The sequence below is a fragment of the Convolutriloba macropyga genome, chromosome 6, assembly GCF_964194025.1.
Source record: "Convolutriloba macropyga chromosome 6, txConMacr16.3, whole genome shotgun sequence".
Lineage (NCBI taxonomy): Eukaryota > Metazoa > Xenacoelomorpha > Acoela > Convolutidae > Convolutriloba > Convolutriloba macropyga.
In genome coordinates, this window is record NC_134473.1 from 46,873,412 (window position 1) to 46,900,038 (window position 26,627).

The 26,627-nt window shown below is 31.4% G+C and overlaps 2 protein-coding genes across 4 annotated transcripts in view; both read right to left on the reverse strand.

Annotated features, from left to right (window-relative positions):
- Positions 1 to 26,627, reverse strand: part of LOC142341003 (MOB-like protein phocein) — a 307,874-nt gene that overhangs the window by 249,947 nt on the left and 31,300 nt on the right. The window lies entirely within an intron of this gene.
- Positions 1 to 26,627, reverse strand: part of LOC142341004 (uncharacterized) — a 47,344-nt gene that overhangs the window by 3,147 nt on the left and 17,570 nt on the right. For 2 of the 3 annotated variants that reach the window (XM_075391817.1, XM_075391816.1), the window contains exon 4: positions 24,587 to 24,912. The exons of the other annotated variant lie outside the window; for it this stretch is intronic. Coding sequence is in view for 1 of the 2 variants with exons in the window: in XM_075391816.1 (XP_075247931.1) it covers positions 24,587 to 24,774 (188 nt within the window). In the remaining variant the exon portion in view is untranslated. The remainder of the gene's footprint in view (positions 1 to 24,586; positions 24,913 to 26,627) is intronic. 3 annotated transcript variants of the gene reach the window in all.

Here is a 26,627-nt window from a genome sequence, read left to right on the forward strand (position 1 = left end):
ATGTTTTTGTTGACTGAAGAAGAGACACTTTATCGAGCTCAACAAAATCCATCACCTCTTTTTTCAACTTATCTAATTGGTGCTTCGAACTCAATTGTCGTTTAGCGGTCTCCAGTTTATTAATAGAGTGCATCGTCAGCGAACTGTAATAAAAAGGAAACAATTTGCGCTTTTTTGCGTTTTCGAACAAGACATGAAGAGATTACATCTACTAATGTCTTCAATAAGAACTCACTAGTATTTTGCAGACTAGATACTGCCTCAAAGTCAATTAAATCGATCTTGCTTTCTAACATATTTTGGTTGAAGCCACTCGCTGAGAATTCGGAGGAGAACGGAGCCACGTAGCATGGTAAATAATCGTAACTAATAATGAGGGGATAGTGATCTGAAAAAGATGCCGGCAGCACTTCATTGTCAAAAGCATCAGGTTGAGATACGAAAACCAGATCTAGTATATTACCCCTCTTGTGCGTAGGAGATCTAATGATCTGTTCTAAAAGCAACTCCTGTGTCATCGAGTCAAGTAAAGACTGATCAACAGAGGTCGCGATGGTGTTACTTTCCCAATTTACATTAGGGAGATTAAAATCACCCATAACCACAAATTTCGACTCTTGAGACGATGCATCCGTCTCTTTAATATTATTGTACAGATCGAGAATACAATTTTTTGCAAAAGATGCTGTTGTAAAATATTTTGATCCCCTAGGGGGTAGGTACACGAGGACTAGGCCAATTTGAAGAAAACAGTTAATAAACACGCCGCTAACGAAAAAATCACCAATTTTCAAACTCGTAATCCTGAAGAGTTCCAAAAAAAGAATCATGTGCGGCAAGCAAAATACCTCCGTGTTTTTCTCGGTTTCGATCACTTCTAGCAACAACGGTGTAAGGCATTCCACAAAAAACGACTGAATCTGGTATTGAATCATCTATCCACGTTTCAACGAGGCAGACTAAGTTTGGGCATTCTTGTTAGAGCAGTTGATATAAATTGAGACGTCGTTCTAAACTAAGGATGCTTTGCACGTTGAGAAGTAAACACTTCAGGATATTTTTGACAGGCTGTATCAGATAACGCGGTAGTCAAACCCGTTTTTTAATTACTCGCCCTTTTCTTATTTCGAAAGCCTTGTCAGAGTATTTATTTTCAAGTGAGTGTTTCTCAAGTCTAAGCTGATATTGAGCTTCACGTTCCGATTTTGTAAGATCAAGATCGACAAATACTGTTGAATAGTCACTGGTATCTTTCAGTTTGGCCGAATTACGAAGAAATTCTTTTCGTTTCAATAGGCACTTGAATTTGACCAGGAGAAGCTGCCGACCATTGATTTCACTGGCTTTGCCGATTCTCATCGTTTCAATTTGATTGCTCTGAATATCAACATCGACAGATCGGGCAATTTTAGTAACAACTTCATGATCATTGATTGAGCTGATAGGAGTAGTTTCTTTGATAATTAAGTTTGATTTTTTGCTGTCTTGTTCATGCTGTTCTTGGCGTATTTCTCGCAATGCATGACCGCGCCTTGTTTTCTTTTGTTAGGTTGTCTAAAAGCACACTTGAGTAACTTTTTGGCTCCTTCTGCTGCCTGCTGGAGCAGAAACCACAAATGAAAGTCCTGCTGCAGTCGAAATTTTTCGGTAGAACAACTTTGGTTAGAACGGGACATGCTTCAGTACTACATGCCATTTCTTTCTCTATGAAGCAATCTTTCGACAGCTGACCTCTCGTTGGCATTCTCAAAACAAAAACTAATCCTAGGTCTAATAAACACACAACACCACTGTAACAGTGCAATTCAATTAATGAAAAACAAAATGTCACTGAACCACTGCAAGTAGATGAGTGTCTATGGAACCAATACTGGCACCAACGACAAAGAATGGAAAGGAGGTGATTGAAAATAAAAACCAAGAGTTAAGGAGCCTATGGAACCAATGCTGACAACGACGGCAAGCTTAACAAACGATTTTATTTAATAAGTAGCCTGTGCAACCAATACTGGCACCGACGGCAAAAGTCGCATCTGGGAATATACAGCAACAGAAAGTGCCCGCCAAGCTAGGAACGTCGGGTCTTTGGAATATAATCCTGTGGAACCAATTCTGGCACCGGCGGATATGCTTTGTGTAAGTCCCTAGCTCAATTTGATCTGAAATACACAGTTTGTAAATTTGTTCAGTGGTCTATCTAATAAGTTTATCACAAAAATTAGTTTATCACAACAAATAAATACATCATGTCTCAATCAACTAATAATCGTGTCATAAACTTCTGTGATGTCTGTAATCTATCCTTTGAATCAAAGAAGGGTTTATAGAGGCATCAATCATACGATCTCAAATATAAGGAACTATTGGAGAAAATGTTTGAGTCTGAAGAAGAAGAAATCTCGGAGAGGGTGTATAATTCGGATGAAGATGATTACATTATTAAAACTAAAACTAAAACTGAAACTAAAACTAAAACAGAAACTAAATCAGAAACTGAAACTGAAAACAATATCTATTCTAAGATTAGGTTTATATGTAAAGAATGTCATGAAGAATTTAGGAATAAAATAGCTCTTACCACTCACTCATATAGTCATAATCGTAAGTATCTAGAAAACACAGAAGACCTTGATATAAACTCCAGTCAGAACATGGGAGAATTTTATATTACTGATAAAGGTGGGAATTACATTGAAGACATAGACGAAGCAACTAATTACTCTTTAGAAGAAATTAAAAACTTACCAGTTCAGAAAAGTTAAGAGTTTTAAATTTAAGATCACGGCTGAATGTGATTTTAAGAAGAGAACCAAAGAAGAAGTTAAAACTACTAAAATATTCTTCAATACTGATTATATTAATAATAATGCAATATAAGAATATGGTGACCTCAATCGGTGGCTAGATTTCGAAAAAGAAATTTATGAAGGTTATGGTTATGATTTCGAGTTTCTTGGAATAAGAAGTATTCAGATAAATATTGAACCAACCAAGGCATCTACTGGTAGTTATATAGACTTACCGGCCGATCTCAAAAACTCTAAATCGTTGTTAAAAATACGAAGTTATAAATACAACTGCTTGCAACTAACTATAACTGCTTGGCTACATCCTGCCCCACACCATGCAACTCGAGAAAGTAAATATTTAGATATACTAATTGAACCAAGACGACAACATGAAGATGATTTTGCTTCTATAATAAGAATACAGAAATTGTATAAAATTAATATTTGGGTATACACACCTTGTGGTGGGGGCAAAGTAGAATTGTTTAAACAAGTGGATGATTTTGATAAAGATAGAAAAGATGTATGAATACTAGTTTGGAGTAATGAACAAATAGAACACTGCGCCCTAATATATATTATATCATGAAACTAATAACGCTTGTCATATCTGCAGTAAAACATGTATTAATAAAGTAAGAGATCATTGTCATGAAACTGGTAAATATAGAGGACCAGCATGTAAGATATGTAATATAAGATACAAAGAAGAAAACTTCATTCCTGTAATATTCCACAATGGCTCTGGCTATGACTTCAACCTACTATACAGTGAACTCTTCAAACAGAATAATGTTAAAAGAAAAGTAGATAACATACCACTAGCTGCTGGTAAGTCTAAGATGTTTAGCATTGGTTGTCTTAAATGTTTAGATAGTTATAACTTCTTAGCTATGCCTCTAGATCAAATGGCAAAGATATACGGATGTAAAACTAAAACAATATATCCATATGAATACTTTGAATTAGAGTCGTATAGTAGCAAAGCTACCTGGGGAAACACGACGAAGTCGTATGACAATCTTATAGGTATCTAAAAATAGAAGACTTCAAATCTTCACTACACAATAAATTACCAACACAAGAAGAAGTAGATAACTTTAATAATGAAAACAGTAAAAAAAAAACTGGTAAAGATCTAACTATAGAGTATTTATAGAATGATGTGGAAATATTAGACTATTGCATGATTGAATATGTTCAACTAAGCCTGAAAGAATTCAAGCTCCACCCACTACACTATGTAAATCTGCCAGGCTATAGTTTTGATTGTTGGTTAATGTCAAGCGGTGTAACTTTAGATACATTACAAGATAAACAAATGCTAGATAATTTTGTTGGAGCAAAGAGAGGTGGTATATGTGGAATAATGGGTGATAGATATATAAATAACAGTGATGTTGAGACCATCTGGTACATAGACGCAAATAACCTATATGGTTGTGCAATGATGCAAGAATTACCTTATAAGGACTTCCAATTTACTACTAATACTCTAGATGCAATATTGAATACTCCAGATGACAGTGATCATGGTTACTATATATTTTGTGATATTGATTATACTAATGAATGTAAAGAGAAAACAGAACAGTTAGCACTAATGCCTAATAAGAGAAAGATAAATGATAATGAATTAGGTTACAGAGAAAGAGATGGAGGCAAGGAGAGATCAGAGAAATTAATCTTAGACCAAAACAACAAAACAGAATATATGGTTCATTATAGGATGTTAAAGTTCTATGTTAAGATGGGAGTAAAAGTAACAAAAATACATAGAGTAATTAAATTTAAACAAGATTATATATGTAGAGATTATATACAAAACAATACGAATAAAAGGGCAACAGCTAAAACTGAAGCAGAAAAGGATGTAAGGAAATTAATGAATAACTCATTATATGGAAGAATGTGCATGAATCCTCTACACTTCTTTCAAAGTAAGTTCTTGCATGACGGAGAAAAGATAACGAAAAGTGTATGTAAACCAACATTTAAGAATATAACTAGATATAGAGATTATAGCCAAATAGAATATATAAAGAAAAAAATAGAATATAGCTCACCTGTATATGTAGGAGTAACAATACTCGAACTTAGCAAATTACATATGTTTGATGTATTCTATAATATTCTACAACCATCCCTCAAAGATCTAACACTTCACTATATGGATACGGACAGTTTCGTATTAAGTTATTGTGACGGTAAAGTTAGTGATGAGCATATGGACTTAAGTAATCTAGACATACCTATAAAAACTAATAATAAAATCCCCGGCAGGTTTAAGCACGAGCAGCTGAGGAGTAGGATTATTGAGGAATTTATAGCATTGTCCCCCAAAACATACAGCTTCAAAAATTATCCTAAAAACACTAAAGAAAAAGGGATAAAGAAGCTTAATAATGCTAGGCACATATATTATTATGATGCATCAATGAATAATACACAGAGAACAGTAGATGAATGCAGAATACAAAAAGTTTGCGATAACATGACAACAACAAAAACAAGTAAGATTAGTTTAAATATATTTGATGATAAAAAGTTTTATGTAAATAATATTAAAAAATATCCCCATGATGAGAATCTATATATATTCAAACAAGATCTAGTAAATAAGATCTGCAAACGGACTTCGTCCGTGGCACGCCAAGCAGGTCCCCCGATTAATACTACTTCAACAGAGTTAGATAATAAAGATATTAATGATAATAAATATAATAAAGACTTGTTAATAAATAATACTTTAGAACTAATCACTAATGAAGATAGAAAGTTAATTGAAGCCTCTATTAGATTATTTAATGATCTATGAACAGACTCCATCTATGGTAAACCAAGCAGGTTGGGGTATCAAGGACTTCAAACAGACTCCGTCTATGGTTTAACGATTTATAAATCTAAGTAAAAAACCATAAAACTGGTTAATAATATTCTATACCCCTATTTATAAAATGATCAAATTGATCCCCGGGTTTAGTAGTTAGTACATTATAGACCATCATCTTTCCCAGATATATTCCCAGATCACTATTCCCCCTAGTTAGTTTATTTTTGCCACATTCTAAAAATTTTATTATTTTACTGGTTTCCCTTTCATCTAAATAATTAGAATAACTTGAAATGATTAATTCATCATGCCAAGGGTCCATGGCATGGTTTATAGCCCCTCTTCCATACCCCAATATTGTTTTCCACAAGCTAAACATTTTTTTTAACTCGGAGTAGTTTTCATCAATAGAATTTTCATTATCCATTTTTTCCTCTTATTATAATTTTTCAATACATATGAAATGACTAAACTAGAAACACTTTGAGAATTAAACTATCTAGAAAAACAAAACAGAAAGAATAGATTAGAAGATAAATTAAAAAAACAAGAATATCATGGAGAAATAGAAGAGTTATTTGATCCTTTAACTAAAACTTTGAATGCAAACAATGAACACAATCTAGCATTAAGTGAACAAACATTGAGAGCAATAGATTGGCAAAATCAAGAGTTACATAAACAAACTAAGATGATCCAGCAAGCTGGCTCCCAGTTTAATGAAACTTTAATGAAGTCCAATGGCAAAGCTGTAGAGGAAGCTCGAGATAAACCAGGAATTTTAGTAGATAAAGACACAGCTCAAATTATTAATTTAATGTCAGTTCAATCTAACCCTCAATTAAAGTCAAAGTTCGGAAATTTAGATATTGGTGAATTTGAAATGAACGGTGTTAAACTAATTTACCAAGTAAATGCATTTGTAATTAAGGATAATATATATGAACTTTGAGATGAGTTTATAAACTTTCTCACTAACCCAAATATAAAATATGGTGAAATCGAGGAAGATGAAAACAAAATTAAAAGTTTTTTTACTAGATATTAGATATGATTTAGGAAAAGGGGATAAGAAGAGTGCTGGATATAGAGCAATAAAACGTATAATGGGTGTAAAAGATGATATATATGGTAGGGGTTTAAATAGCAACCCTAACCAACAAAGTTGCCTCCACTACGTGGACCCAAATAATTTAGTAGAAAGATTAGAATTATTGATATTAGAAACAAAAGCTGGTCATGATGGATTATATGATGAAATGCTAGATATATCTAAGCAACTATTAGCTATGAATATTATTAATCAAGAGCAACTAGATAATTTTGTTTTTAACTATGGTTAATAAACAAAAAATGAGCAAAAGATATCAGGGAAGCTGTTTCACAGATCAGGGAACCTGCTTCGCAGATGAGCAAAGCTATGACTACGTCCATCAGGGAACCTGCTTCGCAGATGAGCAAAAGCTATCAGGGAACCTGCTTCGCAGATCAGGGAACCTGCTCAACGAAGTTGTTCAACAAAGTTGTTTTGCACATTGGTTAACCACGAGCTTCGCTCGTTTGCAAATTGACCACCCACAAGCAGAGCTCGTTGGATAACCACAGACGAAGTCTGTTGGATAACCACGGACGAGGTCCGTTGGATAACCACAGACGAAGTCTGTTGGATAACCACAGACGAAGTCTGTTCGTAGATGGAGAGATAATAGAAAGTAAATATTATGAACAGGAACTATTATAATCCGAGTTTGACTTTGAATCTAATAATAAGGTTTTAGAATCATTAAATATTTACCTTATGTCATAAGCCTAAGTCTAAGTCTAAGTCTAATTATAAGACTATTTATAAGTCTAATTTTATGTAAACAAATACAAAGATGACAAGAAATAGATTTAACCAAGCGAAACATCATATGGGGAATGGAAACAACCTAACACTAGGTAAGGCTCGTGGGTTATTCCTAGAAGATAATGATATTATCGATATGAAGGATACCTATAAAATTACAAATGTTCATCCTCCAATAGATGAAAAAGATGTTGTTAATAAAGAGTATTGTGACAATAACTTATTATCCTCTTCTAATAAAATAGACATTTTACGTAGAAACATAACTGAACTAAGAAAAGGTGAATTTGATAAAGTCACAACTAAAACATTACAACTATATGAAACACAAGTTAATGATGAACTAATTAATGAGTTTATTGAATCAACAAATGAAGTCACAAATACTGTTAAGTTTTGTAATAAAGTTGCTGCTGATACTATCCCTAACTTTAAGAAACAAGAATTTGACAATAATAAGTTTAATCAGAATATCACTAACATACAACTAGATGAAATGTTTACTACTGGGCTAAAAGAATTTAAAGAGACTAATTCTTTTATAGATGAATCCCTTTTAAAGAATAAAAGGACAATAGTACAATATATAATTGCTATACTTTTACGAAGTACGTTACTTGATAATAAAGAACAAGAAAGTCTAGAGAAAAATGATGGTTTTAAACAAGAAGATATAACGAAAGAAATAGAAAGAATTTTTACTAATTAAAATAACCGAAACTATGACTAACCCAACAGCACCGAGTGAGAGATTACTATATCCCAACTTGTCAACCGTTAATGAACAATACATAAACGGAAAGATTCAAGCTAATAATAAATTTAACAACAATATTAACGTTATAAAACATTTTAGAAATTATTGTGAAACAAACTAATAAATATAATAAGAAGTTAAGTAGATATAAGAATTATATTAAGGTAGCTGAGGTAACAGAAATAGTATTATCATCTATAGCAACAACTGCAACAACAACATCAGTTGCATTAACAGGTATATGATTAACTTGTTCTATAACAACAGCCTTTGTTACAGCAACTGTTTGTGGTTCATTATCAAAAACAATTAGTACTAAAATGAGAAATAAACTTATAAAGTATTCACAAATGTATATATTAAGTAAACAGTTTAGCGACAAGTTTAATAGACTATATACTAAATCAATGAATGATAATAAAATAGATAATGATGAGTATAATGAATTAGTTAAGGTATATGAGGATTATAAGAAGAACAAGAAAAACAAGCTGATTGTTTTTTAAACTAAAGTTGTTAGTGTTTAGTTATAATAATGTATTTAGTAATAATAATATTAGTATTAATATTTATCAATAATCATAAACATAAATATAAACATAATCATAAATATGAACATAATCACAATCATAAATATAATATAATTATAAATATAATCAAAATCATAAATATAATACAATCAACGAAGTTGTTCAGGGAACCTGCTCAACGAAGTTGTTCAACAAAGTTGTTTTGCACATTGGTTAACCACGAGCTTCGCTCGTTTGCAAATTAACCACCCACAAGCAGAGCTCGTTGGATAACCACAGTTGAAGTCTGTTGGATAACCACGGACGAAGTCCGTTGGATAACCACAGACGAAGTCTGTTGGATAACCACAGACGAAGTCTGTTCGTAGATGGAGAGATAATAGAAAGTAAATATTATTAACAGGAACTATTATAATCCGAGTTTGACTTTGAATCTAATAATAAGGTTTTAGAATCATTAAATATTTACCTTATGTCATAAGTCTAAGTCTAAGTCTAATTACAAGACTATTTATAAGTCTAATTTTATGTAAACAAATACAAAGATGACAAGAAATAGATTTAACCAAGCGAAACATCATATGGGGAATGGAAACAACCTAACACTAAGTAAGGCTCGTGGGTTATTCCTAGAAGATAATGATATTATCGATATGAAGGATACCTAAAAAATTACAAATGTTCATCCTCCAATAGATGAAAGAGATGTTGTTAATAAAGAATATTGTGACAATAACTTATTATCCTCTTCTAATAAAATAGACATTTTACGTAGAAACATAACTGAACTAAGAAAAGGTGAATTTGATAAAGTCACAACTAAAACATTACAACTATATGAAACACAAGTTAATGATGAACTAATTAATGAGTTTATTGAATCAACAAATGAAGTCACAAATACTGTTAAGTTTTGTAATAAAGTTGCTGCTGATACTATCCCTAACTTTAAGAAACAAGAATTTGACAATAATAAGTTTAATCAGAATATCACTAACATACAACTAGATGAAATGTTTACTACTGGGCTAAAAGAATTTAAAGAGACTAATTCTTTTATAGATGAATCCCTTTTAAAGAATAAAAGGACAATAGTACAATATATAATTGCTATACTTTTACGAAGTACGTTACTTGATAATAAAGAACAAGAAAGTCTAGAGAAAAATGATGGTTTTAAACAAGAAGATATAACGAAAGAAATAGAAAGAATTTTTACTAATTAAAATAACCGAAACTATGACTAACCCAACAGCACCGAGTGAGAGATTACTATATCCCAACTTGTCAACCGTTAATGAACAATACATAAACGGAAAGATTCAAGCTAATAATAAATTTAACAACAATATTAACATTATAAAACATTTTAGAAATTATTATGAAACAAACTAATAAATATAATAAGAAGTTAAGTAGATATAAGAATTATATTAACGTAGCTGAGGTAACAGAAATAGTATTATCATCTATAGCAACAACTGCAACAACAACATCAGTTGCATTAACAGGTATATGATTACCTTGTTCTATAACAACAGCCTTTGTTACAGCAACTGTTTGTGGTTCATTATCAAAAACAATTAGTACTAAAATGAGAAATAAACTTATAAAGTATTCACAAATGTATATATTAAGTAAACAGTTTAGCGACAAGTTTAATAGACTATATACTAAATCAATGAATGATAATAAAATAGATAATGATGAGTATAATGAATTAGTTAAGGTATATGAGGATTATAAGAAGAACAAGAAAAACAAGCTGATTGTTTTTTTAAACTAAAGTTGTTAGTGTTTAGTTATAATAATGTATTTAGTAATAATAATATTAGTATTAATATTTATCAATAATCCTAAAAACATAAATATAAACATAATCATAAATATAAACATAATCATAATCATAAATATAATATAATTATAAATATAATCAAAATCATAAATATAATACAATCATAAATTTAATCATGACTATAATCAAATAATTATCTCTTCTTAGTACCTAAGGATAACCCTCTTCCTTTTTGTATTCCCTTTATAACTTCACCAGTAGTTGCAAATTTAATTAAATCAGGTGTGGCTGATAAACCAACTCTAGGGTTTCTAGATGAAGCTGCACTTCCTATTTTACTTGCTATTTCTAATGCTCTTACTGGATTATTAGCAACTTTCTTTCCAAAGTTAACCGTAGCTCTACCAACACTTTTGAAGAAATCTTTCAATCCATCTGCTTCTATTGTTGCAACAGATACTGTCATTGACTGATTTCTCTTACACTTAACACAATTACCCCTTAACATTTTAGTACCTTTTGAAGTAATGGCTCCACTTATATTATTAGTACCACTATGATGTCTGCCACCAATACAACATGAATTAGGTTTAAATTTCTGTAAAAGACTCATTTCTATATATAAAAAATAATGGAAGTTAAGATGTATAATCCTTTTGTTGTTATTAAGCCTAAGTCTACGGGTTCCACCCGCGAGCGAAGCTTGAAGCCTAGAGTTAGGCCGAAGGTTAAGATTAAGCTTGAAGCTGGAGGCTTATCACTAGAGAATAAAAAGAAACTAGATATTATTTATGCTAGGGGTTTTGTTAAGACAAGTAAGAAATAGTTATCAGGAACTGCCTCGCAGATAATTATAATTATCTACGAAGTAGCTTTGCTAATCAGGAACTGCTTTGCACATGTTTCACCATAACTATGACTATAACAATGACTAAAACTAATGCATGACATATAACATCGGCAACTGCAGCACTAAATTTAAAATTAAGTTGTATTGGTTGTGGACCTATAAGATCACTTTGATATCTAGTATCAAATACATATATTCTAAAAATGCTTTTGAATGTTCTATGATTTATATATGGTTTTATATTATGTGGTAGCCCATTATAATCTTTATTAAAGCTAACAATCTCTTTAAAAGCCTCATTTTATTTATTGGTACCGTAGTTAATATTCATTCTATCCTCGGAATAAAACTCGCTACCAATCTTACAATAACATTCAGTAACATTCATTACATCAAATGTACTTGCATCATGAGTTTGTTCATTAACATTATTATTTTCGAAACCAACTATTATATATTGTGGTCTTTGCATACCCCTTTCCATACCAAGATCAAAAAAGAAGTTAGTAGCATTGGGCACATTCTTATAAAATGTCTTTCTTTCATAATAACTAAAGTCTACATTATTCTTTTTACTTAAACTCTTTTGCACAATAGTTCTATTATCATTACTAGGATCAATATTAGGTACACACCATGATATATCTCTAATATCTATATTACCATCATAAGCAACTGCGCCAGGATTAGCATTAACTCTATATAGAGCTCTATCATTATTATTTCTTTTTAATATTAGTTTAAATCCTAAACCATATATAATCTTTTCTAAATCATTTACAACATCAAATAGATCACTAATCCTAATCAGCATATACATATGACATCGTTTTGCAGCAATATGGTCACCTTTAAGTTGACTATCTCTATTGCCTTGTCTTTTAACAAAACCACTCTCATATTCATCATCAGTACTAGTTAATAACTTATACATCAAAAGATTAGGATGACAATGATCTATATATTCAATAGTCCTACCACCACTAGTTTCAAGCTTAATTGAACTAAAAAATGCAATCATACCATAACTAACTAATCTGATATTAGCATCATTAGCAAACACACCACCAGCATCATCTGATACAAAAAACTCTATCTCTAGATATGAATCACGTAAATTTAAATGATTCTCTTCTCTATTGAGAATGATATTATTATTGGTATTAACCGTATTCATTGTTGCTAGATTAGTTGGTTTATATTTTATAATCTTACTTTTGTGTATATCATTATTATAACCATAAATTGTATCCAAATTAAAATCCGTTTTATTAGATAAAGATTTAACTTTTAATTAAAACTAAGACCATAATTATGACTATAACCATAAATATAATTTAATATTTGAATATAAAAAAAATGACTGATCCACGAAGCGGCTTCTCCGATAGTTTAATCTTAAGAGAACTAGAAAAGATAACTAAAGAATTAACTAAAACTAAAGAAGAGCATACACTTAACTTTAGAATGATAAATCCAACAGAAAAGTTGAACTTTAGTGAACCTATACTTAATACAACAAAATAAGGTTTAATTAGATTATCTGTTTATAATTCAGTGTTTAATATAACTGAAAGAAATAACCGTTTTATATTTACTAATCCTCAATCTTTCCATCAAATAGATGCATCCAAAATATTTAATATACCACCAGGGTCATATGAGTTAGCCGATATGGCAGATATAATAAAACAATAAACAAATAATAATGTTATAATACAAGTAGATAAAATTACAATGAAATGTAAAATGGAAGTGAAACAAGGTGTTATTAATTTCGATGTAGAAAACTCGGTATCATCATTACTAGGATTTGATAAATAATTATACTCAAGAGGTAAGTATACTACAAATAAAATTTTTGATGTATTGGGTTTCAATACTATTAACATTCATTGCAATATTATATCTGGAGCTAAAGATAATGGTAAAGATACAGACATACTATATAATTTTAATCTAACTGAACCACCAGGCTATTTGATAAATATTATACCAACTAATATCTTATATCAAAATGTAACTAAAGATAGAATAGAATATATAGTTTCATATCAAAGATGAGTTTGGAAGAGCTATAGACTTTAATGGTGATGTATTGAGTTTTACTTTACATCTGGTGTAACTAGCAACAACTTCGTTGATCTAGTGTAACTAGCAGACCGAAGGTCTGTTTGTGTTAACAACTTCGTTGATCTGACGTAGTCAGCTGACCAAAGGTCCGTCTGGTGTAGATATAGATATAGATATAAACTTATCCTTAAACTCAGACTAAACTACAAAACTCTCCGATCCCAATTAATTCTTAGTTTACCATTAATATTTTTTATATTCAGTTAAATCAACGATAATGTAATTATAAGGCTCTTTCCATATCTTATTACATATATTAGCAAAATCGTTATAACTAAGTTCAACGTTATTAAAGAAATCTTGATATGTCGATGCTAGGACTTTACCTCTCTGATCAAATAAAATAAATAAATTACAATTCTCTCTAACACTCTGCCTATCCAGAGAGAACAGGTTTTGATTAAGATATATCATATTGCAATTATTATGCCTACCTCTACAAAAGTATTCATTAATAACTGGTTCTTTGGCTCTAACATCATCGAATATCATTAGTTTCTCTAAGTCTTTGGGTGGTTTATCAGGAGATGGTAAATCTTTTTTATCTTTAATAAATTCTATAATTGCTTTCGGGTTTATTCTTTCTAATCCATTGTATTGATCACCAGTAGGTCCAATGATGTATAGCTTATCAAAATATATAGTAGCTAGAATTAGTTTTTTTAATAAGAATGTCTTACCACATTTACTAGGCCCAGATATTATACATCTAAAGTTATCTGGGAATGTGGCTTCAGTAATTATATCATCATCATTTAGCCATGATTGTAGATCATAATTTATGGTTATAGAGATAGTGTTAGTAGGACTATTGTTATTAGGTTTACCATTTTGATGTTTTTCACCAAATAGATATATAAAATTATCTCTATCGTTATCATTATCATTAACATTATCATTATCATTATCATTAACATTATTAGCATAGCTAATTCGTAGATCATTATCATTAACATAATCATTATCATTGACATCATCATTATCCTTAACATTAACATTATCATTATCATTAACATTATCATTAACATTATCATTAGCATTATCATTATAATTAACATTATCAATAACATTATCATTATCATTATCATTATCATTAACATTAACGTTATCATCTGCGAAGCAGGTTGGGGTACCAAGGACTTCGTCCCTTCCCTGGTTAACATTACAACCTAAACAAAAACACTCATTATATATTCCCGGATATTTACATTGATTAACTAGAACATTTAAAGCACTTTTAATTCTAATTCCTCTATCAATAAGATAGATCATATATAAACAATAAGCCCCACAATAAGATTCATCATATTGTTGTATTCTCTCATTAGAGCCCAGATGAACATATTCTTCTAAAAATAACGGTGGGGTCTCAACACCAAAACTATCAAAGTAATACACAGGACCACCTTCTCTTCTTATAACTAAAACCCAATGTGTACCATCAGTTGGGTGTAGGTTGATAATAATGTTGAAGTTAGGTTCAGTTGTGTTTTCTGGAGTCTCATAGGTCTTCGACCATGTTTCACCACCTGCTAAGCAGGTTCCCTGATCTCTCATTACTATTTCAATTGGTGTTAGAATTATATCTTTACCTATATCTTTTATTCCGATATCACTAGTAGCATTAATATCAATATTAAATTTATTATTGAATTCCTCAAAAGTTAGGATAAGCATTTTTATATAAAAAATTTTATATATAAAAATGGATAAAGGCGGTATACTTTTTTCTTATTATTATAATTGGAATTTGTTATTTATTAATATCGAGTAAATACACAAAACTAGAAGAAAGCTCTGGTGGATTTATGAATAGGAATCTAGTTAGATTTGAATATGAAAAGTCACCATTAAATACTATTGTTTATGGTGGAACTGGTACAGGGAAAACATATTTTATTAGACAATACTTAAAATTATACTCAGTCGAAGACCAAAACGAAAACCAAAACCAAGACCAAGCTAAAAAATATAGTTATAGTGTGTAAAGATGACAGAGACTGGATAGATCCTGAGTCTAATAAATTTTATACTGGGTTTAATAAATGTGATATAAATATGATCACAAAAAATAATATGCATAAATTTCAAAACTGTGTAATAGTACTCGATGATATGGGTGATAGGTTAAATAAGGATATAGCTTTTTATTTTACTGAAGGTAGACATTATAATATTCAAATGATTGTAATGTGTCATAAACCAGCTCAAATAATTAATACAGAAAAAACGAGTTGTGATACTATTTAATTAACAACTTATAATGGACCTGATCTATTTAAAAACTTTAATGAGATATATAAATGTGAACATGACTTTAGTAAAATAAATAGTGAGTTAAATAGTAACCATTATAATCGTACAGATGGAATGTCAGATGAACTTCGTTCTGGTATAATTAAATACAATAAGAAGGAAAGTACTTTTATTATTATTAATAGTAATAGAACAATGATATATGATTCAAGAGTTGGTTTCGTTGTTTTAAAAGCTCTTAGTTTAAAAGATGAATTAGAAAGAGAAGATATAAATAAACTTATAGCATACATGAAACCACTCATGATAAATGCAACTGATAGAAATGTTATTAATCACGATAACTATATATTCTAATTTAATAAACTTCAAACATTAAATAAAATTAAAATACAGAATGATGTTTTAACTAAAGAAATGATTATGGGAAAGGGAATAAAAGGTTTATCAACTATTGGTGGAATTATAAGCTCAGGTTTAATTATATTTAGTTATATTTATCCTGATATAATATCAACAAATGCTGGGAGTGTAGCAATGGGAGCAAGCACAATGTTGAGTAGAGTAAATACATTAGTTAATGTTGGATATGGAGAAGAGTTGGATAATGATCTGCGAACAGACGAAGTCCGTGGCAAGCCAAGTAGCTTGGTAAACCATGAGCAAAGCTCGTTGGTGAACCACGAACAAAGTTCGTTGGAGAACCACGAGCAAAGCTCGTTGACTGATCTACGAAAAGCAATACAAGAAGAATATATAAATCAGTGTAGCTGTGACTTCGTCAATGAAGAGATGGGAATTTTGAATAGAAAAGGAGGAAAGTTTTTAACCAGAATCTATGGAAATAATGAAGATGTTAGAGAAGAGATTATAAATTTTGTTAGAGAGTTAAAGAATTAGACCTTGAATTGATTTTAGATAAGAGATCTAAAACTAATACACTCAATAGTTAGGAAATAAATATTTAGCAGAGTATATCACATCTAAAGATAATACTAAAGATTTAATTGAAATCATGGTTAAATATTACCCCGCGAAATGATTGAGTAAATATTAAAGTTTACCCTATTATAAATGTTTTTAAAATGTTTAGAGTGTAACTATAAATATGGAAACATTGCTGTTTTAAAATATCAATATGAATCATGTCATAACGATAAAACTGATAAATGTATGTGTGGTAATATAATACTAAGTGGTATTTGTGCTAATAAATTTTCTTCATGGGGTTGTTCTTTAAAAAATGAATCTAGTTCTAGTTCTAGTTCTAGCTCTAGCTCTAGTTCTAGTTCTGGTTCTAGTTCTATCTATGACTCTAACTCCAGCTCAGACCCTAACCCTAACCTTAACCCTAACCCTAACTTTAACCCAGAATTCTTAATTAGAAATTGTAATAAATGTAATTATGTAAAACCACTAACTGATTTTGATGAGAGTAAGTATACATGTAGAAGTTGTACTTCAACTAAAGTTAATTGTCCATATTGTGCTTCTGTTGTGAGATTTGATGGGATACGGACTCATGTAAAGAAACAACATCCAGATGTAGAATTAACTAGAGGATTTAGTAGAAGCTTATTAGATAAAAGACAAAGTCCTAGAACTGTAAGTCCTTTAGTTATTGTCCAAACAGAAGAAAGTTGTTCGTGTAAATTATATAATTTTGTATCATTTCTTATTAATAATGGAATAGTTATAGAAAAAGTAAAAGAAAATATAAATTTATTGAAGAGTATAGATAATTTGAAATAAAAAGTATAAAAAAAATTTAAAAAAATATCAAAAAAGAGGGAATCACTCTTTAAGAGCGAAAAAGAGCGATATTTCTACTGGGGGATAACTCCGAATAAGAGTGAATTGCTCTTAAAGAGTGAAATAAAAATTTTGTTTTGATTTTTTTATTTTTTGTTTTATTTTTTAATTTTAATTGATTTTTTGATTGAATTTAGAGCTAATATATAGTAGTGGAAAAAAAGGGAATCAACAAACAGTAAAATTTGACCCGATTCGACATGCGCGATTAGCGTTAGGAGAAAGGGACAAATTTTAGTGGTGGTTGATTCCCTTGTTTTATCTACTACTCTGTTTATGGTGCCAGGAAACCTTGGTGAATGTTTCGAAACTTTTCAATTAAACCTGTTTTCCGAGTACTTGTTACCAAATCGCCTCAAATCGTTTTTGGAGAGAGCAAAATTTGTGCTGAATTAAAAAAAACATATTGTCAAGGCCAACTAAAGTTTTTACGCGCAGCCCAATATTTGGGTTGCGTGATTAAGCTGAGCATGAATTCGTAGAAATGTAATCAAACATTTCAGATAGCCCCAAACTAATGAGCAGACAACACACAGACTTCAATTACTGTAGTAGTCAAAACTAGTGTGGGGTCCGAAAGAGCCAAAATGTCGTTAAGTCTGCCGAGTCGCAGGTTTTGTAAATATTTAAGATTCAAGCTTTTATTCGTAAAACTAGTATTTTCAGACGAGTCACCAAAAAGTTTGTCAAATGGAATCTTTGCTCTAGCGTCAAATACTTAACCACCAGATCTTGTAATTGTTCACATATCAAATTAATAGGGAGTGAGAAACAAAACCCCCAACTCTTAATTTTACCTTCAAGAAAACCTGGTTTTTTAAAATAAACGTGTTGTGATAAAGTTTTCGTTTTTGAAGTTTCAATTATATTCATATTTTTAAAAGCCAAAAGGATTTGGAATTAAAATCGTGTCCCTCTTTCTCAAACGTGTATGATGTCGATACCAGTCCAACAAAAGGTGCATTTTCTAAAGAAAAAGTTTAAAGGTATAAAATGCAGGTTCGATTGTTTCGACCCACTATGGTTCAGTCAAATGGGGTTTTTGTTCAGTCAATTTCGGCCGATCGATATACTCAGCGTAGAGAATTGCGTTTAGTATCATTAGAAAGGACGTATATCTTAAAATATGGAATTTTAAAAAAAAATGAATTTCATTTTTTACGTGGAGTTATCGAGGTTTAAAGTGTTGTGAAAATTCGACCTTTTCTTATCCCACATTTTTTGGCTAAAATTTGGCTCAATTTTCCTAATATAAAGAAAAAAATGTCAAAATTTTTAGATATTGAGAGTCAATGTTTTCGTTAATGATAGAAGAGCGTTACTGAACTGTTTGATGGGAATATTTCTGGCTAAAAATTTTTATAAACATTTCAAAATTCGATCTTTTTTCATCAAAAATGGCAAAAACATGTTTTTTTGTTCCACTTTGTTTCAGTTTGATAAGTAGAAACCTAGAGACCGCTGACACAGACTCCATAAACTCCAAAGGAGAGCTAGGTGAAATTAGGTGCCCTATAAATGTCTTCTAGAATTAAAATTTTGCCATTTTTCTGCAAATTTTATTTAATTCAATATTTGTACAAAATGCATCATTGTTTTTTTTTATTTTCGAAAGATTTAACTTATTAGGTGATCTTTTTCTCAAAAATTGGTAACACTCAATTTGGAACACACAATTTGGGTGGTTTTTTGTGAGGCAAAATCATGGATAGGTTTGGTCTCATCATGGATTCTTACAATCAGATTTCTTTTTATTTCTGTTTGGGTGCCACAAAATTTTGAATTCACGGCGCAATTAATGACAGCTTCCGTTCACTTGAAAATCAGCCCCATTGTTGATATAGTTTTTTTCACAGAAAACTTTATAGTTTTTATGGCTTTGAAGAAAAAATTTAGTAAGCTTTAACTGAAATCTTGTGTTTTTTCACCAATTGCTATTTTTTGCAGTCTGATTGCTAATAATCAATGATCTAAATGATTGCTAACTGATCAATGATCTAAATGACTTTCTTAGGAGGTGTAAATGATTGCTAACTGATCAATGATCTAAATCTCTTTCTTAAGAGGTGTAAGTGAACCTCAATCAAGTTATCTAATGTCTTTTATGTCATTGAATATAATTGTTTTAAGAAAAATTCAGTGACTTTCTCAACTTGTTATTTCTTTTTATCTTATTTCTGTCAATTTTTAGATTTATCTCAGTAACTAAAGGTCAAACGCTCTTTTTTAAGGCACAAACTAATCTTGTTGCTGTTTTATTTAAACAATGTCTTCTTGGTTTTGCTATTACAAGTTTTCATACAAAATTTTGCAATTTTTGTGCATAACTGCTCATTTTTGCAGTATTTTTTGTTTCTTCGGTTTTTTTTCACATTGCTGAAAGATCAAGGGCTACGGCAACGTTCTCTTGCAAAAAAATTTTAGCTTTCGCCCTGCCCTTGTCGTTATATTTTCGTTCTCTAATGCCATATATTGGGTAATAAAAATCTCAATGGGCAACTACAGAAAAATAATTGAACTCAATAACTACTATCGTTATATAGCTTATGGTTTCAATGACTTTCAAACTAATTTTTTTTTCAAAAAATACAGAAGTATTCTTCAAGTTTCCCATTTTGTTACGGGTTCGCTACTTTTTTATATTTTACAATTTTGTATCGTCCAGAGATCTCGTTAGTTTTTTTTGTCGAACCAAACAACAATTTCTCTTTTCGTTAAACGTTTTGACTTATGTCTTTAGAGCTCAGCCAATTTTTTTCAGATTTGTGAGTTTTAGATATTTTTCAATGTTTGTGTTTCTTTTTGTTGTCATTTTGAGATAGCCCTTTTACTTAAAGAATTTGTGATGTTCAGGAGAGACGCAAGTGAAGATTTAAATTTCTCGAGATTAATTTCTTAAAAATTTAATGGCTTCAACAATGTGGTTTCGTAAAGTTGTTTGTGAAGTTTTTTAGTTCTGCTTCAATTTATTTGTTTTATGCTTTAATCAATTATTTCATGGTCTTATGACTTAGTCTCAACGATAACAGACGCAATTTTTATAAGACGTTGCAAATTAAGCCGCCTACTTCTTTAGATGAAAGCTTACGTTTCTTATGAGTTTTTAAAGTATTTTTCTAAAAAAAAGAATGGATTTTTGAGCTTTGCCAATCTTATTTTTGTTAGTTTGTAGCTTAATTTCCCTATAGGAAATCAGCTCAATTATCTAGTGAACTATACTTTGCTCATATCTTTTTTGTTTTCCTCAAATGGTCATTGTTCTTGGTACTACGAGTCTTCACAAAATATTCCTGATTATTGCATAAATGCCCATTTTTTTAAATTACCGTTGTTTTCATGGTATCACAATATTGGGCGGTTCTGTTGCCATTTAAAAAGGAGATTATAAAGATGTAGTATTCTTAGTTGGCAGGTTATTGTTTAATTGCCTAGGACACTGTTTTCGTGCAAGTTTTAAATTCTTTATTTGCCTGTACTTGTCTTTTTTTTGTAGTCGTTTGACATATACTGAATACTGAAATGTCTCAATCACTTTTTTGGAGGTATAAATGAGTTCGTGAGTAAAGTCAGTGGATACAAACTGTTTTTAATCAGTTTGACAATAATTTTTTTTCAAAATAAAGTCAACTTTTTTTAAAAAAAAACTTTCTGCTTTTGCTCTTTTCTTGTCGACTTGTTATCAAGTCGCATTGAGAAAAAGTCCCATAATTTTTTCTAATGAAGTACAGGTTTATTTGTGTTAGTATAGTTTTTATCGGATGCCATTTCGATTTAGTAATTAATTGTTTTTAAAAAAAGAACAACAAGTTTTGGTCGTTGGTAATCTTTGTCATTATTTGATTTTTATCCCGGTTTTTTTCTGGTAGTCTCATTAATGACAGGTCTGATTGGCCCTCTAAGGAATTTTGTTTTATTCTTTTTGTTTCGTGGTTTGTTCAACGGTTGGGTAATTTTTTATCCTTTTTTTTCGACAACTAAGTGAAAAATGCAGATGAGCGGTGTGGGAGCATTATGTGCGAGCTCACATTATCGAGCCTCTTTGTATTGATAATATGTGTCATTATAGTAGAATATGATAAAACGAGAATGAGTAACTACTTTTGCGTGAGATACTACTACTTAACAGGGAACTTCGTCATAGTCTTGTTAGCTAGGAAGGTGTACACCCCATTTATGACTTTCGGTTCGTATCTAAGATGCGTTCACGATGTTGAATCCATGTAATGAAGAAGTGTCAAATGGAAATAAATTTATGGTGCAGTAATGTTCTATTATTAGTTTGCCTTCAATTCTGTTTGAGTTTGATTTGATTAACAACACAACAACCATTAACTTGAGCCACTAAAGCTTGTTTCCATCAAAAAGAATTGGACTCGTCCTCAATTCTAATTGGCATTTTTGTTATAGTTTTATTTCCGGAATACTGGGATGCGACGTACTCTGAAGCAAAATAAAAAACAAATAACTTGCTGGTTTTTTAGAAGATTTTTGTAAGTTTTAGATATTTTTCAATGTTTGTGGTTTGTTTTGTTGTCATTTTGAGATGGTCTTTTTATTAAAGGCTTTGTGATGTCCAAGGAAGACGCAGGTGAAGATTTAAATTTCTCGTGGTTAGTTTCTTAAAAAATTAATTGCTTCAACAATGTGGTTTCGTAAAGTTGTTTGTGCGTAAATTTTTTAGTTCTGCTTCAATTTATTTGTTTTATGCTTTAATCAATTATTTCATGGTCTTATGACTTAGTCTCAACGATAACAGACGCAATTTTTATAAGACGTTGCAAGATAAGCCGTCTACTTTTGTAGATGAAAGCTTACGTTTCTTTTGAGTTTTGAAAGTACTTTTCTTAAAAAAAGACAATGGATTTTTGAACTTTGCCAATCCTTTTTCTGTTCATTTGTATCTTAATTGCTCTATAGAAAATCACCTCAATTGTCTAGTGAACCATATTTGGCTTACAATTTTTTATATTCCTCAAATGGTCTTTGTTCTTGGTACTACGAGTTTTTGCAAGATATTCTTGATTCTTGCATATTTGCCCGTTTTTTTAGATTACCGTTTTCTTTTCACAGTATCACAATAATAGACGGTTCTCTTGCCATCTGAAAAAGAGATTAAGATTTTTTATTGTCCTTAGTTAACAGGTTAGGGTTTAATTGGCCAGGACACTGTTTTCGTGCAAGTTCTAATTTTTTTGTTCTTGCCTATGTTTGTCGTTCTTTTTGTAGTCGTATGACATATCCTGGATAATGAAAAGTCTCAATCAGTTTTTGTTGAGGTATAGATGAGTTCGTGAGTAATTTCAGTTGATACATATGGTTTTTATTCAGTTTCACATTAATTTTTTTTAAAAAAAGTCAGCGTTTTTTAAACTTTTTCCTTCTGCTCTTTTCTTGTCGACTTGTTATCAAGTCGCATTGAGGAACAGTCCCATATTTTTTTCCAAAAAAGTACATGTTTATTTTCCTTAGTACAGGTTTTATCTAATACCCTTTCGATATGGTAATTAACTGTTTTTAAAAAATGGATCAGGGGTTTTGGTCGTAGTTAATATTTGCCCTATTTGATTTTTATCGCGGTCTTTTCTGGTAGTGACATTAATGACAGGTCTGATCGGCCCTCTAATGTATTTTATTTTATTCATTCAGTGGTTTCTTAAATGGTTTGGTATTTTGTTCTCTTTCTTTTGTAGACATTCAAGTTAAAAATGTAGATGAGCGGTGTCGGAACTTTATTTGCAAACGCACATTATCAAGCCTCTTTGTCTTATTAATGTGTCATTATAGTAAAGTATGATAAAACGAGAATGAGTAACTACTGTTACGTGAGATAATACTACTTAAAAGGGAACTTCGTCATAGGCTTGTTAGCTAAGAAGGCATACACCCGATTTATGACTTTCTGTTCGTGTTTAAGATGGGTTCACGATGGTCAACGCATGTAATGAAAGTGTCAATTGGGAATAAATTTATAGTGAACTTGCTGGAAAACGCCTCCAAAGACCTGATTGGTCGTTATGTTCGGAGGTTAGGGCATTTCACAAAATTTTAATCATATTTAAGTGAAGCGATACGGATGTGAAATGAAGTGTAGTGGCAGATACAACTATAAGACACTTATCAACAATGATTACTAAAATACATTTTGCAGATTTAAAGAATAATACTGTTCTTATTTTCCTTTGTTTTCATGCGTTCCGACATGTTCCGAGAAATGTAAAATGTCGAATTTGGCAATGATTAGTTTTGGTGCTACCTGAATGAGTTTTGACATAAATGAACGCAAGCGGACGTTTAGCTCACACGCCGGCAATCTTGACAGCTTCTCACACTACCAAAAATCTATCGTACCTTTATCGATAATTCGATATCCCCGTTTCGTGATAATGATTATTCTGTTGCTGCAGTTTTAATAAATTTTTATGTTAAGAGTTCCACTTGGACGTTTAAACTGTTTTCTAGTTTTAAAACGCTGGCAAATTTAATGAAATCATGTTAACATAAAACTTAACTTTAAGTTGAAACGCACGCAAGACCACGTTCAGAATAATGTGACCTGCAATTGAGCTTTGAATACATTTATTTTAATGTTTCCACGTTGCCCAAATTCATGTAAATTTATCCAAATACTTAAGTGTTCAACTTTCACCTTTGACCGTTTTGCAATATTCCCTTGAGTTTCACATTGACACGCGTTCACATGCTTTATAGTCCGACCCATAAAGTTGAAAGAATCGAACGTTTCAAAAATCGCTTGACAGGGTCAACAGGTCAAAGTTCAAGTTTAAAACGTGATGAAATGAATATAAGACGTCATGTAGAAGAGAAGACAGGTGGATTAATTGAATCTGAATTGAAAAAGAGTTTACATTGAAATGAGTTCATTGACGCCCAAATTGCATATTTTGGTATTTTTCGAACGTTCGATTATTTCAATTTTATTAGACAAGACAGTCTATACTTTGAAGCCATTAGAATTGCTCACTTGTTTGCTGCTGTTTTGTCTTTATTTCCAACTGTATTTGACCTCGAACCAATTTCAAACTCACTCAAGTCGTTCATTTGACCTTGACAGCTACACTGATGACTGTTTGTCCTCTCTGTCTGCAACGTACAGCATTCACACTTGAGCATGACTAACTTGATGCAGCTTTTGCTCTTTTTCACTACCATAATAAGTAAGATGAGTAAAAATACCGCAGCTACAATAATATAACAACACGCTAACAGGCCATAAGCAACGTAATAGGCGGCAAGATCACAACCGTCTAAAGCGGCAGTTGGCAAAACCCGGAAATCGGTAGTTTTATGCTAAATCATGCATCATTTCAACAAACTGGCGCGTGTCCTGAGATCTAACATTTCAAGATAACCCTAACGGGTTTAACCCCTACCCAGTGACATTGCACCCTTCATCTAGTGTTATACAGACAGTTATTGGGGTGAATAGATGGATGGTGTTGACCTACAAAACAATTTTAGCAACTTCTGCACCCAAAAATTAAATACCATCTTGACAGCATTATTTTACTGAGAAGAACTGTAAGTAGTACTGAAATGTCGAATCAATGGTATTTTTCTTTATAACCCAATGCAACGCGCTAATTAGTGATGCAGCCCCCACTTTCATATTAATTACACGAAGCCTATTTGCATAATTCTACCAATCACTATAGCCTTCATCAATATGAAGACTATAATTTTCTTTAAAGTGAAATCAATCCACTTGTTTACTCGAGACAGCCTGGTCGGTCAATCATAGACAACAATTGGGAATATCAAACCAAAAAGTCTGATCAAAAATTTCAAAATTTCAACGTAAGGTCGTCTACGTCTATTTTTTTGTCATGCTCCATTTAGACAAACAAAAAAGGCAACTTGTGATCTGGAGAGATGGAGAGATGGAAGCAATCAACAAAATTAAATTTGCTTGTCCTTGTTACAATTATGCTTTAACTGGAGCCAAAAAAGAAAACTACAAGTTTATAGGGCTCTTTCCAGAAGCAGCGTAGGAGTACCTCTAATTTCAACGATGAAATGGATTGAACGATTCCGCTCTGGAATAGCAAGGCCTTTCGACACATGTTTTCTTGAACGTTAACCAACACCCATCCAGGACCTCCGAGAACTGAGCAAAAAGCAAAATCCCATCTCAATATTTGGATTCGGGTAAACGAAATTTACGCTCCTCATCTACATCAAGAGCGTAACAGTCTTAAGGCCGCATTTGAAATTGAGTTTGTGCAATTTTAAAGTGACTTTATAACTTAGACCAAGCCATGGTTAATTTTCGCTTCCCAAACTATGAAACCGGTCAAACTTATATGGTCGACCGGTATTAGATATTCGGTCGACTTATGAATAGATTTTGTGTTGAATTTACATGTGGCCGTGGCAAATAATTAAGGCGGGGCTCAGACCTAGCAGACCTATGTCCAGACATCCCAGACTTATTATCAGACAATTTCCAGACAACAAAAACTCCAAAACATTTATATAAAGTTCAGTGTTTACTCCCCACCCCAGACAACCTGTTGTCAGGACATAAATTTGGAACCTCGACTCGGGGGAATTACCCCCAGCTCAATTTATTTGGCTTTTCATATGGTGGAACTCTCAACCTGTGTCGGTTTAAACTTGTTCATTAAGCATAGGTTCAAACAAGGATACTCGTTAATGTGAGTTTGCACATGATGTTCCGACCCGAGCTCATCTACATTTTTGACTTAAATCATTAGCTTTTGTCTGAATATTATGTATTTTACTTCATTTGTTATTTAAACTAATTCAGATAAAATTATACTGAACGATTAAATAAGTTCACCTGGGCCACATTTGAAAATCATTGGGATCTATTATTACGCGAATGTGATAAAAGAGGAGAAAAAGAAACAAATATTGACTGCTCACAAAATTTTTATGAACACCCATATTGTCCAACAAACAAGACATCAGTTACGACATAACATCAATAGACACGTTAATTTTTGAATTACATGGAACCAGATGGGACGTCAAGAATGAGA